Below are 16637 nucleotides of genomic sequence, written 5' to 3' on the forward strand. Positions count from 1 at the left end.
ACTTCCAAAGATACCAAGCATATTTCCTTCATCTATACATGCACACTACATATGCTAATTGCTAATGGGCACACATTTTATTACAGAATCGTGCAGTGTTTTAAGTGCACGGACTAAGTATTGACGTTCAAATCCCAGCAACTAGTAACTATGTGACCTTGGGTATGTCACTTAGCCTCTCTCTGCCTTGGTTTTCTTATCTGTAAATGTGAGGACTAAATGAGTTAATAGTGTATGCACTTAAAACAGCTCTCGGCACATACTAGTAAGCACTGTTTAGGTGTTTGATAAATAAAATGAGTAGTTTTGTTCAATTGTTAAGCAAAATTATCTGCTATCCTACATGGTAGCAATTACTCTTCTCCACTGTATGTTTTTTATATCCTGTTATTTTTAACATTACTTAATAAAGTAGTTTGGCTTTCTCCAAGAACATGATGTTTGTCATTAACTTCGTGGTGGACTTTTTCATTTTCCTACAAGTTCCTTGGAGTAGAATGATTTGTACTCCTCGACACGCAGTAGGAGTATCAGACTGTTGTCTCTTTTTGAGTTTTGTCCCTTTCTCCATCTCAAACAGTAAAACTTACCAATTGACAGAATTTCTTATCAAAAATGTATTGCAGACTGCAGGTGAATATATTACTGTACTGGTCCAGTGATAAACTTTTAGATGCTAAATATCTTATTTCCTATCCATCATTTTCTTTCATTGCACTCAGATTTGTCTAAGCATGCAGATTTGCATACAATATTCAAAATGGAGTCCTGTTTACTATTGTTTTACATATGCTTATTTTCATGACTCCTTTTGTAATTCAAAGAAGCTCTTTTGATCCACTAACCTATTTTGTAAATTCGAGTGGAGAGCACAGCACAACTGTGATTGCCCCACCCCGATTGCAAATTTAATAATTGTCCTCAATAAATGCAAATAACGTAAAAAAACTATCCAAATGGATTTACCCTATCAACTATATTGATCAATTCAGTTCTTGTAAAGGACCCATAACCTTTAAAATTAGAATATGATTTCCAAGAAACAAACACAATTTATCATTAATCTTACTTTTCACGTGTATATGGTATATGTGAATAAAACTGTTCCATTGCTTTGTCTTCAAAAAGCATAAAGCCACCTATGGCCCTGACAGATGCCCAGAAATCACACTTTGGTGACAGTGCCCAACAGTTGATCCTGAGGGAATGTGCCCCATTTGCATACAAGACTCAGTAGCACAAATGGTGTGGTGAACGTTGTTCTAACAGTCAAAACATTGCAACAGGCACATCGAAGCCACACCAGGCCCTCAAAGGGCTTGTGCAACTGCAAAACCCTCTCTCTGACAGGAATGCCATAATGAACATTTATCTTTTTTTTTTTTTAAAGGGGTACAACATCTAAACTGCCTTCCCATGTGTGAGAAATTCCCCACCTTACCAGGCATGTACTCCCTTCAAGTGCAGAAGATAAAAATGTCAGCAGTTTACTTTCCTGAACTCCTTTACATCTCATGACATGCTCATGCCCTAAGCTCAGCAAATCAGATGTAGATGCCCCACACTTCTAACAGGAATGTGTAATGGAGGCACATGGAAACAGCAGGTGTTCTCTTCAGGCAGTAGTGATGGCCAACCTTGGTGAGGAGGGGAGACAGTAGGTATGGTGTCTGGGCATGAGCAGAGTAAACTCAAGGTCAAGCACCTAGCTGTAGCAACACCCTCACTGGATCACTAATTTGGTAGTTTGGTTTAGATTGTGATTCAGCCTGGATAGCCTTCCAAATTGGTTCCCAGCCTTCTAAGCTATCGTTGCCTTTCAGCGAATTCTTCTCCTGCTTTATCAAGTTTGTTTCTGCAACTAAAAAATTCTTCAGATACAAAAGATTCTTCTCTTTTTACTGTGGCAAACCAGTATACTGCCATTAAAACAAAAAACAAATATCCAATTTTCTGTGCTTCCACAGTGTTCGTATATATCCCCATTATATAGCACTTTGTACAATGATAACCTGTTATAGCTCTTTCCCCCACTAGACTGTGAACAGTCAAAATGAAGAAGTATATCTGACTAGGCATAGTGTTTACCACACAGTAGGGCATAATAAATGCTTAGAGAAAGAGCTATCAAAAGAACTCATGCTTGTTCCCTTAAAATGCAGACTTTTATATGAGGTAAATACTTTTATTTTTCTTTGTACAAAGCTTAGTGTAACACAAGCAAATCAAAATTAATGAATTGCTTTGATGGTGGCACAAAGCTTTTATCAACCAAACCCAACTAATTTGTCTTTTCTAAATTATAGTTATCATGAAAAGTAACAAATGTTCATTTTAGAAAACTAGAGAAAAACAGAAAATAATGAAGTAAAAAACACCTGTAATACTACAACCCTGAGATAAAAATACAGTTTATTTATTTTCAGTTTTTTCCTTGGTCCATGTATGTATTTTTTTTTTCCCCAAAACTATGGTCATATCATTTCTCCTATTTTATTTCCTGTTTTTATTTATCATGGGTATTTCTTGACAAATTTTTTAAAATATAATTTAATGTTACCTATAGAAAATGTATTCCAGTTTACTCAAATCATACTGGTAGATATTTGGTTTGTTCCCAATTTTATTATTACGAAAACAAACATCTTTGCAAATATTTCTGATTATTTACTTTTGCTGGTCCCCTGAAATATATTTAATGAGATAAAGTATGTAAGTATTTTGATACTTTTAAAACATTAAATATAGACCAATTCAGACTTCCACCAGAAGTAGATGAGAATAGTATCTTCACTACCCTCTCAACAGTGCATTGAATGCTATTATTTCTCTTTAACCTCTTGCAAGAGAGAATGACACCTGGTGCTTTTAATTTATATTTTGATTACTGACATGATTTATGAGAAATATTAGCTGTCATATTTAACAAATATTTTTGAAGTTTGCCACTTAAATTTTTATGCTCATAAAATTTTTATCACATATGAGTTTCAGTTACTATATAGTGAATTCATTCATTCACTAGTCATTGTTTTATTGAGCATCTACTATGTGCTACATACAATTCTGAATATTGCCCACGGAACTTAGATTTCAGTGAACATGTTTGTAGTTTCTTCCACTACTTTTATGCTTAGAAAGAACTTTGCCAATTATAAATCTGGTAAATGTTCTTCTCTGCTTTCTTTTGTTTTTAAAAATGTTATTGACCTTTCTAATTTCGTGGGTAACAAAATAAACGTGATTTCTGTGCTCATTGAACTTACAGACTCTAGATAGTATATCACTACATAATTATGAAAGCATATGCTTTCATATAAATAGAATCATACATACAACTTACGTTTTTAGCAATATGTTGTAAAATCTGAATAGGATGCTAAACAACAGAATCTTTATCAGGATATTTTTATAACTAGATTATATATTATAGAACTATATTAAGAGGGAAAAATACCTTTAAAACTAAAATACTGCTGTACTTTTTAGGATATTTAAAATTTACTCTAAAATTACATATCTCTATTTTATCAGCTGGTACATTCCTAAAATGTTCTTGCCAGCATTGAGCTTATTAATCATGTATTGTAATATTCCTAGTCTTTAAAGTTTAACATGCTGTCGACTCACCTTACTTTGAAATATGAGCAAGGTTTTCCCTATTAGACAATGGCTAATTAAGTACTCGAATGTAGTTCTAAATTAAAACATTTAAATATCCTGTCTTTTAAATGATATCATGTCTTAATCTGCTAACTGAAAAACTTTCTCAGCTTTTTTTTTTTTCAAGCATTATTTTGGATATCCGTATAATCTGAAAGTAATTGGTGGTTCAGTTGCATCTTAAATTGAGAAGATAGAAATGTCTGTTTATTTTATAGCAATGAGTGTCAGTGGAGTGGAGATTGTCCATCCCTCTGTAAGACCTGTTGGAATTTCTGGGGTGGAGAGCAGTAACCTGTATAGTTTGAGAATGAATGCTTAATAAATATAACAATAAATTATTAAAAACAAAACTCCTTAAAAAATTTCTTGGTTGGTGATAATATGAGAAGGTATTGGAAGGAGCAAGGGTTTAAAATGTCAAAAAACTACATTCTAGAGGGATAGGCAGTACATTCATTGTGAGGATTACAGGAGGTAAAAAATATGAAGCATTTAGCATAGTGCCCAATGTGTGGAAAAAGTGCTATTATTATTACTATCATCATCATTATTATTATCATTGGTGTGTGATGTTATCTCTGTTTTTTTAACTTATTGTATTTTACACATAATATGACAGCTTTCTGAGATTATACTTATTCAGTTGATCTTCATTATTTACGGATTCCAGAGTTATGAATTTGCCTACATGTTAAAATTTTTTTTCTAAACCCTAAGTCAATACTTGTGCTTTCACAGTCATTTGTGGACATGTGAGAGCAGAGGAAAGATTGAGCTGCCTGACACACTCATTCCCAACTGAAGGCAAACAAGGCAATACTCTCTACCTTATTTTAGGTCTTGTACTATAAATGAGTGTTACTTTTGAGATCTGTTTAGTGTCATCTGGTTTCACATTTTTATGTGATTTATTGGTGATTATACTGTTTCCTACCTCTGAGTATAGTGCTAAAGTGCCGTCTAGTGTCCTAAACACAAGAAGGTTGTAAAGTGCCTCGCGGAGAAAATATGTGTATTAGATAAGTTTCCTTCAGACATAATTTACAATGCTGTTGACTGTGAGTTCAGTGTTAAATGCATCAATGATATATATTAAATGAGGCGTCTTTAAACAAACACACATAAAACAAGGTTATGTAGTGATTGGTAAATGACAATGTTGTGACCAGAAGTTTGCAGGAACCTAACCCTCTGTTTCCCCTAGGATTTTCAGTATTCACAAAATCATCGTTAATGGCAACTATGTAGAATGTAACTACCATAAATACTGAGAATCAACTATATTTCCATGTGTTGGAGGTGTCCAGAAGGGGCCCAATAAATAATCCCCCTCCTGCCTGCATTCTAAATTATTTGAGAAAGGACATAATATATGGAGGCCAAAATAGAATCTTTACTGATAAAGTCAGTATTGAAGATTGTGGTTTATGTACAATACACAGATGGCATTCCTGGAACTGGACTAACTCGTTAGTCTCAGGTAGCCCTGGACTGATGTGGAAGAGAAAGGTGAGGTAGATCTGTGCATCTGGATTTCTGCTTCCAAACTCACCAATTACAGAAGGTCCCCCCTGAGAGGAATAAGTAAGCGAGGGCAGGGGGAGACAGAGGTGTTACTTTAAACAGCAGGGTTAAGAAGCTAGCCCTGCCAGCCACTCAAAGTAGCTCATCCACACTAACACCAGATTGGTCAGTTGAATAAGCAGTTTGTGGTGAAATAAGAATAACTTTATGTTTGTTTCCCCAAATCCCTTTAAAATTTATTCAGAGATGATAATCTTTCCATGCCTCTGGATGAAAATCTAGGCAGCTTCACTACTTTTTCCTTAACTCTAGACAACAGCCCTATCGTTATTTTAAATCACGAAAAGACATTTAGTAGCCCTTCTCACTACTGTTGGAAGGTAGGATTTCTCTTCCTTCTAGCCCTGATGCCCTCTGCAGGTGAGGGCCTGCAGCCCTTCCTGGCTCTGCTTCCCTGAGCTTCCCTGCTGTTACCTCAGTCTCCCTGAAGCTGATGACTGGGGTAGGAGGAGGCGACGGGGAGAAGCAGGACTTTTCTTACTTGCTGTTGGTGGCTTATGTGCTCTCACCCTGGTGGATGTCTGAAGCTGATAATTTCCCTTGGGAACACTTTTGGAGCTTCATTGGAGGCCTCTTTTCTGGACCATTCAACTGCAGTGTCTATTCATTGTGTTTCTTCTGGCTCATGGTGACAGTCAGACTCTTTTACCCCCAGGCTCTGGGAGTGTAGGGTGATCCCAAAGAGCCCCTAGACCTTGCTGTTTTGGGTTGCTGTGACCTCAGGCTTGTGCCACCCTCAGGCTCAGGCCACTGTCCTCCCAACTGCACCAGTACACAACCGTCTCTGCATGTGGTTCCTTTGGCATACAGTTAGAAACTGTCACCACCTTTTTCTTCTCTGTAGCGCAGGGACCTACAGTATGGACTGGTGCCCTCCACAGAACACTTACAAATCACCCTTCCCCTTCCTGGATCCTTGAATATTCACAATAGTATTCCTAAAGGGATTAAGAATTGTTGGAATTCTTTGTAAATTCGGAGTGGGATGTTCTCTCACAGATTCACTTTAGTGTCTGATGCCTGTTAATTGAGCATCTCAGTTAAAACTGAGACAGAAGGAGTTCCATATTATTAGCTTGTTGTATACATGTATACATATCAGTTTCAACAGTTCCAAAAAATTAACATGAATATAAAGATGTTGGGTAAACTGATATTTTCTTAGATAATTCACCAGCTTAGGCTGATCAGCATTTCCTAGTGTCACAATGGATAATTCCAAGTACATATGAGAGTAAGGAATGTTGGACCTTGTGACTTTCTTTTTTCCGATGTTACTCCTGATTTATATACTTTTCTTTTTAATTTATAATCTCTATCATTTCTCTCCATGGCCATCCTACGCTACTAACAACTCTTAAAAAAATTAATAGTGGAAAATGCTAAGACAAGTACCTGGAAGATAGTCAGTGCTATGTAAATGTTTGCTATTATTATTATTTGGAATTCTAGTAATATGCTATAGCAGTTGAGGGAAGGTTGTCTGGCATTAAAAGTTTTGCTGCAGTAAAAGTCTATCTTTTTTAAAAGCTTACTTGTTTTTTAACAATATTTTGATAAAAAGAGAAACTGGATAATAATATATACTAATTGTTATTAATATAGCATGTATTAATATAATATAATAATAGGTATTTGGTGAATGCCTTCTGCCTTGAGCCCTAGGAACATAGACTAAGCAAAACCATGCATAGTTTTGGCTCTCGTGGATCTTCTTGTATAATGGGTAAGACAAGTTTAATACTTTAAAAATAATCTTTCAGGTATAAAATTGCAACTCAGATGAATACAATGAAGGAGAGATACATAGCGCCGTGAATAGCGCATATTAGGAGATTAATGTAATATGGGTAGGGAGAAGGCTTTCCCGAGGAAGCAACAATTGAGTCAAAATCTGATGATATATAGAAGTTATCTTCATGAAGAGGAGTGGGAAAGCTTCTGGGAGAGAAAACAGCAAGTACCGAGACCCTGTGGCCAGAGGACTTGAAAGGAGGCCTGCGGAGTCAGAGTGCAGAGAGCATGTAGTGTGTGACTGTGCTCTATGAAGCGAGAGAGGGGCTCCAAGTCAGAGTGTGAGGAGCCTTGTTAGCCATTTGTTTTAAGCAGGACAAGTTATATTCATATTTTTAGAAAAATCACTTTGACTGCAGTGGAGCAGCCTCTGTATCCTCCTCATCGTCACTAGCAGGAGACATGGGCTTTATTTCCTTTAGTCTTCGCAGCAGCACGGTAAATGAGGTGTTCTTGGTATTCTCATTTGGCAGGAAGGGATTTACTAGATTGAATGATTTACGTAATGCGACACATCTGATAAAGAACAGAGCTGATATATTGTTTTAAAGCACAGTACCTGGCACATAACAAGCATTCAATTAATGTTTGGTCATAATTATATTATACTTTTTTTCTCAATTCAAAACATTTTTTTTAAAAAAGGATGCTTTAAAAAATAAAGTCTATAAAGTTATACGGATAAAAGCTCTCTCATGTCTGACCCATATCCACCCATCTGTGAGGTTGTCTTAAACCACCAAAAGCCCTGTTGCGTTAAGATGTCACTTGTCACTGACTATGTAGTAGTTATAGCTCCCACTTGATAGTACGGAATGGAGAATCCACACTGTCATGCAGGAGTTAAGAGACTTCCCAGCTCCATCCGCAGCCACACCCTTGCAAAGATCAGAGAACCTCTTTCCATTCATGAAGCAAATAACCATATTTACTTTACTTTTGCATCTATAGTAACTGGATTGTTCAGGGTGCTGGGGGTACAGTGATAGAAAGCAGTGTTAGTTGTCAGTCATCTTGGTGCTCTTCACAATAGGAATCTTCTCCTCAGTTTCACTGCCCAGGAGGTCATGCGGCATATTCCATTATTATATGAAGGGCAGATATCTTAAAAATCAGTATTTTTTTTTTTCAGGAAATTAACATGGCTTCTACTGGGTACTTTTTAACCCTGTGTTCCCTGCTATCTATATCTGAGCCCATGTCTGTCTCACAGAATGGCAACTAGTGGACTTAATATTGATCTGATATTATTACGGATATTATATGGTGTTCAGTATACTGATTTTAAGTAAGCCAAAAATACTGGTAATAAAAAAGTTAATACTCAGCCACCTAGAAAACTATAATCTAGAAATCTTACAACAGTCTATGAGATATCCAGGTAGATGATAATTAGGAAACGAGAATAGCAATTGGATTTATCATTAAGAATTTAAAAGAGAAAATATTTGAATACTTTAAATCTGTGATTTGGAGAAAATGATATAAAAAAGATACATGTTTGTTTACTTACCTATATAGTAACTTTTTTTTTCAAAATCCCTTGGCGCTTGGGATTTGGGTTTTCTGCTGACTGGCAGCATGAGTTGGAAAGTAATTGTGCTGTCTTCACAAAGTGGCTTCTGTTCTGCAGGGTTATTGAACAGCTTGGCGGGAAGCAACTGGTAATGAACCACATGCACCATGAAGACCAGCAAGTTCGCTACAACGCTCTGCTGGCTGTGCAGAAGCTCATGGTGCACAACTGGTAGGTGCCGGCTTTTTCCTTCCACTCACACTGGTCTGTGAGATCTCACTCGTCCATTCCACAAGTTCTTATGAAATGCTCTGATGAATGATGATTTTTAAAATCAGTGATTTTGATTATCTAGAAACATTTTAGCAATTCAGAACAATGACATGATAATTAAAAAAACAACTGCATTAATATTCTGAGGAAATTTATGTATATTCAAAGTACTAATATCAAACACAATTTCAAAAGTAGCTAAAAGGACTCTTGTGACATAAGTGAATCAATCTTTTTTTGGAGTTGAATGAAATCCAGTTGGACTATACTGATTAGAGACTACAATGTTGCAAGGTTTAACTGTTCAGCATATGGTTAACTTTCATGGATTTTACCAGTTTACATGAAAACACTAAAAGTGATTGATCTAATAAGATTTAACTCTCATATTTTATTCATTATAGCCTTTTGCTTTTGAAATAACCAAAGTCATTTTTAAAAAATCAAAATTATAGACCTTTTTGTATTTGCAAAATATAAAATTAAATTGACCTTTTAATTTAAAACAAGATAAATTAAAGAGTGACTGCTTAGATATAATGCTGAGCTATTTGTATACATGATGGAACAAACCAGGATTCCCTTTGCTATGGCAAATTTTAGCTTTAAGTTGGAAGATAGGTGCTTTCAGCACTTTTCTAAACACTTCAAATGCCTTTCTGTTCCCCATTCTGTGGAGGGATGCTCTGGTGTTAGACCGTTTTTGTTAAGGCACAACGAACAAATATACATTACCTATAACTAACAATAATGCTGCCAGTATTTCCAAAGGATTATGGTGCAAAAGAATTAATGGTGCATTAGAATATGTACCTTTGAAAGATGCAGGTAAATACAGTACAGGAGAATATTGAGGAGTGCTGCTGTGGCATTATATATTAAATACTATAATCTTGCCACTTAAGCACATTCTCATAAATACTGACATTTATTTATTCTTTCAACAACTACTTTTTGAGCACTTACTTTGTACCCTTTTACGTGCTAGGCTATCGATATGATGGAAGTGGGTGCAGCTTTACATAGGATGATTAGAGAAGGCCTCTCTGAATAGCGCAAACAGCTAAGCTGAGGTAATATGGATAGAGAACCAGTCATACAGCTCTGGTATTGGAAGTAAGCATTTCAGATAGAGGGAATGAGAGGGAAAAGACCATGAACTAGGAACCAACTTGGCTTTAAGCAGTGTCTGGAGATGTTTTTATTTGACAGTTGGGGGTAGTGGTGGCACCTAGTGGGTAGAGGCTAGGGATGCTACTAAACATCCTGCAGTGCACAGACAGTTCCCTTCAGCAAGGAATTGTCTTACCCAATATGTCAATAGTGCCAAGTTGAGAAACTCTAATTTGAAGGACAGTATGAGGCCAGCATGAAAAAAATGGACGAGGAGAGCTTGGCAGGGATGTGATCGTGTAGCGTCTCATAGGCTGTCATTTGACCCTTTTGTAAGTTGAAAACCATTGAAAGATTTTTTAACAAGGGAATGGCAAGATTTGATTTATGTTTTAAAAAGATCACTTAGGCTACTCTGTGGAGAACGGATTGTACAGGGGTAAGCGTGAAAGCCAGAAGACCATTTTAGTAGGTTCTCATTGTGGTCTGGAGTAGAGATGGTTAGTGGCTTGGGCTAGAACTATAAAAGTTGAGATAACAAGAAATAGATGAACTTGGGATAGATTTCAGAGCTAGTGCCGGCAGCATTTGATGCACTGAAAATGTTTTTACTTTGTTCATATCCTCAGTGTAAGAAGAATGGGATCAAAGCAGAGGGCACACAAAAATAGTTTTTATCTATTTAGCAGGAGGAAAAAACTTTCAAGTCTGTCAGTAAAATATAGAATACTCTCCTGGATTTTCCCAACTTGTTTCACTTTACCCTTAGCCACATTTTTCAAGACAAGTGAATTATGTAGTAATTTTATGTCTCTTGGTTTATGTCTCTTTCATGAAATTAGTTTAAAGAATGTTGGTATTTAATAGAATCTGAGGCTGTTGCAACCAGTGACCTTATATTTGGCCAGGTGTTTTTCTAAAGTTTCAGTGAAATGCAGTTTTATTTGCTCTTTTTGTTAAAATTAGGACTCCTGAAGTATAATTCTTGTTTTATTAATAAAAATTGATTTTATTTTAATGATTATCTTGAAGAATTTATTGATGGATTTAGCTTTTTAAAAAAATGTATGTTTCTGATGTAGAAGAAAAGATGGATATGAAATAGGGTGTTGACCTTTTTGGCAGTGGAGAAAATTTTTTGATGGAGAATTTTTGTTGTTCACATGATCTTGCATTGAATAGGAAACATTTAAAATTTAGATTTTTTCTTTGAATTTAGGATCTTGATTTAATCTTGTAGTATATTTTTTTGATGGATAAGTACAAAAAGAAAGGTAAATATCTTTATAGACAGAAGCTAGTTTATTTGCTCTTTATCATTGACTAGCTGAAGAAAGGATATCCTTTCCCCCACTCTCTAATTATGTGCCAAGCTATTTTAACTTCAGTATTTTAATTATGATAAATCCCCTTTTATGGAGAAGCTTAGTGTCAGTATTTTCTGATACTTTTCTTTTTAAAGGGATTTTCATATGAAGAAAGATTAGAATTCACATGTGACCTATAGATTTTGTTGTGTTGTATATTCCTATGGCTCTCTGAGCCAGAGAATGAAATTGCTCAAGTAATAGCAGTTTATTTCAACATCAGATCATTATGAGACCAGTTAGAATGCCATTTGGAAAGTAAATGTTCTGCAGTGTTATTCCCAAATGTAAAAGGATTTTGAATCAATATCTTTATGCAGGTAACCAAATTGTCTTTATTAAATCATGCAGGTAAAGACTGCCTTTCTACTTACCTAAAACAGAGGCTTGTTTTTTAACCTAAAATATGGTACTGTTGCTCTGAAGATGTTTCATACCAAGTAAAAAACATGAAAGCACAGTTGACTTTGTTTCCTCTTAGCATTTTGTTTTGATTTAATTAAAATGAGTTTTTATAAATGCTTTTAGTACTGCATAGTGAAATAAATTAGTTGAAAATAATTAAAATATAATCATGGATGAAAGTAAAATAAAAATGCCTGAATGGTAAAGCAGCAAATTTCATGAAAAATTTGCACATTATCTGTAGTCATTGTTTTGCTCCTAGCTCATGATTTCAGATTTCTAGCATGCTCTTGATTTTCTTTTACTTTTCTATCATAAATGATTTTTAGATTTTTGATATCACATTATTCCTCAAGTTTCTGTTTATTAAAATAAATTATAATTTTGGATATAAAGTTAACTTTTATTTTTATTGGGGGAGCTGCAGAATAGAGTTGCTTGGGAGGGAGGAGATGGCTGGCACACACTGATGTCTCCTCAGTTCAGGACGCCTCGAGCAGGTCATTCCTGTTCACAACCCTCCAAAGTGACACACACAGCTCTCTGATCTTCCTGTATCCGCTGTGCATCCCTGCCGGGTCCCTTGTTCTTTTGAGCAACACTGGATTTTTATGTTCATAATTTGGCAGAATATATAAGCAATAACAACTTGCTCTAGAAAATTTTTATAGATACCCGCAGTTTATACTTCATAATTTAACATCATAAAATGTCATCATTTTTTTCCTACAGAATGATTTTAAATGTAATCAGCCTCTAATTCAGAAGCAACACTATGTGCATATGGACAGCTCAGGACTTCAGGAAAGAAACACTGAATTTTGTAGGTAGAGGATCTCATGTAGAATTTTCTATTTGTTTCTAGATTCTTTTTCACCCTTATTTCAAGCAGAACAATAAGTTCTAAGAGTGTTACCCTCTCTAGATCTTTCCTGTATAGGTAAATAATGTAACAGAGAAGAACTCTCCAAGCCATGGGTGGTACTGCTTTGCTCTCTAATGTTTATATCTGCTTAGGATATTTTAGTTACTCTGTAAGTACATAGCCATAAATACGGTGGTTAAAGTAGTTACTTATGAACCGAATTGAAGAAAAAAGAAAACCTTAGGTAAGTTTAACCTTTTAGTATTAATAATCATATTAGTAAAATGTTTCATATGATTTCTAATAAACATATGACATTTCCAGATTTAATATTTTCCAGAATTAATTTAGAAAATTACATTCTCTATTTGAGTGCCTAGAATTTTCTACATTATCCTTATGACATTTTTAGTGGAGGAACCTTTGACATTTTCTTTAAGGTCATATGTTTTATGTATTTTTCAAAAACAAATATAACTCGATTTACAAAAATATATATCCAAACTAATTCTAAGTAAAAAGGAGTTCTTTATAGCTGTTGTCTCATTATCACAAGAGCAACTCCTAGTCTCCCAATCTAAAATTGCTTGTACTTTGCTAGTTAGAGATGTTTTGAGGCTCTACTAACTTCTTATTTTTCTGGAGGCTACATATCACTTAATTACAATTGATTTAGAAATGCCAGCATAGCATGAATTTTAGATTGTTGCAAAATGCCAGTCTAAAAAATGAGCACTTTGAGAGTAAAGTAAATAAAACTACTTAGGGATAATAGAGTCTATGTACTTTATAATTAAATTAAAAAATCAAATTCAGATTTCATACATAGGTGTATGTGATTAAGGTGTAAGTGTCTGTGTATCAAATGCATGTTGTGATTATTTGATCAAGATGGGCTTCTTATATGTACAGATACCTGAATTGGGTTTTGAAAAATTGGTTAAGCATAGACAAAAGAGAAGACTAGTAAGGAGAGGCAGAGAAAAATGAATTGACTCGCTTTGCTTTTAAATGCTTTCTTTCGTTTCCCTTTCAGTAGTCAGGGCAGTTACATTTGTGGTCACATGGATATTTCATTTCATGCTCTGTGTGTGTGTGTGTGTGTGTGTGCGCGCGCGCCTGCTTTAAATAATCAAGTAAACCTCAATAGAATGGAGTATGCTAAAAATTAAAGATTAAACAAACTTTATATTTACTCATTTAAGTGATTTTTAAAAACTATTTTGTTAGTTTCCTTTTGTGTCACTCGTATGTTATATGTTGATGGAGGAAAATTCTCATGGGTAACAAGTGAATTGGCAAGTTTTTACTACCATCAAAAACTTGAATTGATTTAAAAACGGTGATAAGCTTGTCATCTTAAGAAAACCTTTTGATGTAAATATCCTTTAATTGAATTTTGATTAAATTTATATTTTAAAAGAATTATTCAGTGGTCCAGTCGGTACCTACCCTAAATTTAAACCTCCTTATCTGAATTAAATGAAGTTTATTGCCAGTCTTTACTTATATTTTAAAAAATGAATTCAGTAAGAAGATACCAAAGTGTTAATATGAGGGCTGGAAGGTTTCCAAAAAGATCATATTTCTTACACCTTCACAGTATTGTCGCAGGAAGCGACACCCAATGGAGGAATTTGGACACTCAGACAACTTTCTTAGAGGAAGGAGAATTTATTAGGCCAGCGGAGCATGTGGGGTTAACAACTCCATGCACGAGCTCGGTCTGGTTAGATTTATTACAGTTTATATACTGCTGCAGGGTCCATGCATGTGATTCCTTTGTCTGAGGTTTTACATGTGCCTCCTTTGTTAGGATGGGAACAGGGAGCTTTGAGTTGGGGGCTGCAAGGGGAAGGAATTTTCAGACCACTGGTCTTACAGGTCATTTGTTTTGCGGAACCCACAACCTTGGAATTATCGGCATCATTATAGGATTCTCGAACAGAGAGAGATGGGACATTGAGGCTATAAGTAGGAAGCAATACTTAATGCCAGCACGTGCTCAACGGATTCCTGTCCAGAAGCTGAGCTCTAATTGTAACATAACAAACAGTTTTTACACAGTCTTTTTATTCCTACACAGCTACAGAGATATAAGAACATTAGTTGGATAGCAAGCTGTGAATCAACAGAGGTGAACTGGAGAGTGGGGAGAGGGCAGTCAGGAAAGGGCTTTAACTGGCTGAGTGGGTCATTTCTGCAGGCCTTTTCCTTTGCATTTTTTTTTTCAGATGCCTCTTCTCCTCTCTCATTTCCCCCTTTGAGACTCTAGACATTCTATTTTTTATGCTGGAGTCTCACATTTTCCATCTAAACCATCCTGAGGGATCTCCTGATAGTGATGGGTAAAGTATTTGTGGGCTGCAGCTTGCTGCTTTACTGTGGCTTCCATCATGCCTTTCAAACTTTTTATTAGCAAGGACGGTGGACACGGCCCTATCAGGCAGATTCCTAGTAGTAGTAAAACTGTTCCTATTAAGGTTTTAAACCTACCAAAGCCTGAAAACCATCCCCCCAAAAGGCTATTGGGAGTTCCATCCATGCCATACTTGCATGGGCACATGTGCCAGTTTTGTCATCTTTTTTAACAAGGTCCTCAGCTGCTTGGCCCTGTTCCATCTATCTGTGGGCAACAGTTGGTGAGATTGAATTTTCTATACATGCCTCCTTCTACTGTTAATAGCCTAGTGCCAACCTGTTTTGGTAGATGGCATTTCTCTTCTAAGTTTGTTGATGTGCAAGGAGGGTTAGGGCTCTCCTAGTCTCATTGGTAATGATTTTTAAGACTGCCTGCAGTTGGATAATCTGGCTTAACAGGTAAATAGAGGTATGCTATCGCCAAGATCTTTCTTCTGCCTAAGTGGCAGGCCTATAGTATTAGATTATCTGCTCTGGGGGCCACTCGTTATCCTTCTTGTCCTCTATTTGGAGTTCTCTTTTTATCTGTGGCAAGGGTTGTGGGACTGGGTAACAAAGCACTTCCCATGTTTTCAGAGGTAAGAGGAAGAAGGATGGCTTTATCAAGCCAATTATACAGTTCCCTTCTTAATTTCTGGGGAGGTGGATGTAGGCCTTGTTTCTACAAATCTAGTAAAGCCGGTATGGAGCTTATCTAGTCTTGGACCCTGCCTGGGTCCTGCTAGGCTTTAGTTAGCTCTGGGAATTTGGCTAATGGATTTCTCTCTGTCCTGTTTCCCTACCACATGCTTTGTTTGAAGGTGGCATTATAATACCGTTGGCCAAGGCAAATTAAGTTTCTGACCGATTCCATGAGATTTCCTTGACCTCCAGCCAGGCAGTATTGTCCTATAATAGTATGTTTTAAAATTTATTAACTATCATCAGAAGTGTGTGGGCCGTTATATTTGGCATTGTCTTGGTGGGAACTAGTTCTGTAGCTTCCTAGGGCTACTTATCTCTTATCAGAGTCCCCCTACACATAGCAGGAAGTGATATTCAGGGAGTGAGCTGTTTCCTCAGCCAACCTTCCTTTGTTCTGCAGGTGTCCTCCTGGCCTGCCCTCAGGGCTGATCAGCACATTGTAGTCTCCAAATGCGGCCAGACTAACACCTCAATTTTTCCTGCTTCCTCCCTACGTTATTTCCCTTCAGAGATTTTATTCCCTTAATCTTAAGGGGATGTTGAGGAAGGAAGTTCTGTCTTCTGTAACTTCTTCAAAGCTGAGATAGGACTGTAGTCCCTGCCTACTGGGAATAAAAATCTCTGAAAGCCTATTCTAAGGGCCTCGGAGGCAGACGTGAGCTTGTTCTAGCAAGTAGAAGTGGAAGGAAGACTTGTAACCTAGAAGACATAAACTTCGCAAAAAGATAGAAAAGACAAGTCAAAAATTAATAGTGGAGGTAATTGACAATGAAGTTGCTTTGTCATGGTAGTTTTTTAATTCAAGGTACACAAAAGTTCCCTGATTCCCTGGGACATGTGGACTTATCTGGTTTCTAGAACAAGAGCTTAAGATCTTCCATGGGTTCACAGGAGTAGGCTGCATTTTCCGGTTTATTTTCTGGAGGAACCTGTGAAGACTAATAAGAAA

The 16637-nt window shown here is 36.2% G+C and overlaps 1 protein-coding gene across 6 annotated transcripts in view; it reads left to right on the forward strand.

The window, feature by feature from the left end:
• ATP6V1H (ATPase H+ transporting V1 subunit H) overlaps positions 1-16637 on the forward strand; it is a 116966-nt gene that overhangs the window by 81649 nt on the left and 18680 nt on the right. For 5 of the 6 annotated variants that reach the window (XM_039868940.1, XM_039868942.1, XM_039868939.1 and 2 more), the window contains one exon: positions 8678-8791. The exons of the other annotated variant lie outside the window; for it this stretch is intronic. In XM_039868940.1, coding sequence (XP_039724874.1) covers positions 8678-8791 — 114 coding nt within the window. The remainder of the gene's footprint in view (positions 1-8677; positions 8792-16637) is intronic. 6 annotated transcript variants of the gene reach the window in all.

Source organism: Pteropus medius, unplaced genomic scaffold, assembly GCF_902729225.1.
Source record: "Pteropus medius unplaced genomic scaffold, Ma_sr-lr_union100, whole genome shotgun sequence".
NCBI classification, from domain to species: Eukaryota; Metazoa; Chordata; class Mammalia; order Chiroptera; family Pteropodidae; genus Pteropus; species Pteropus medius.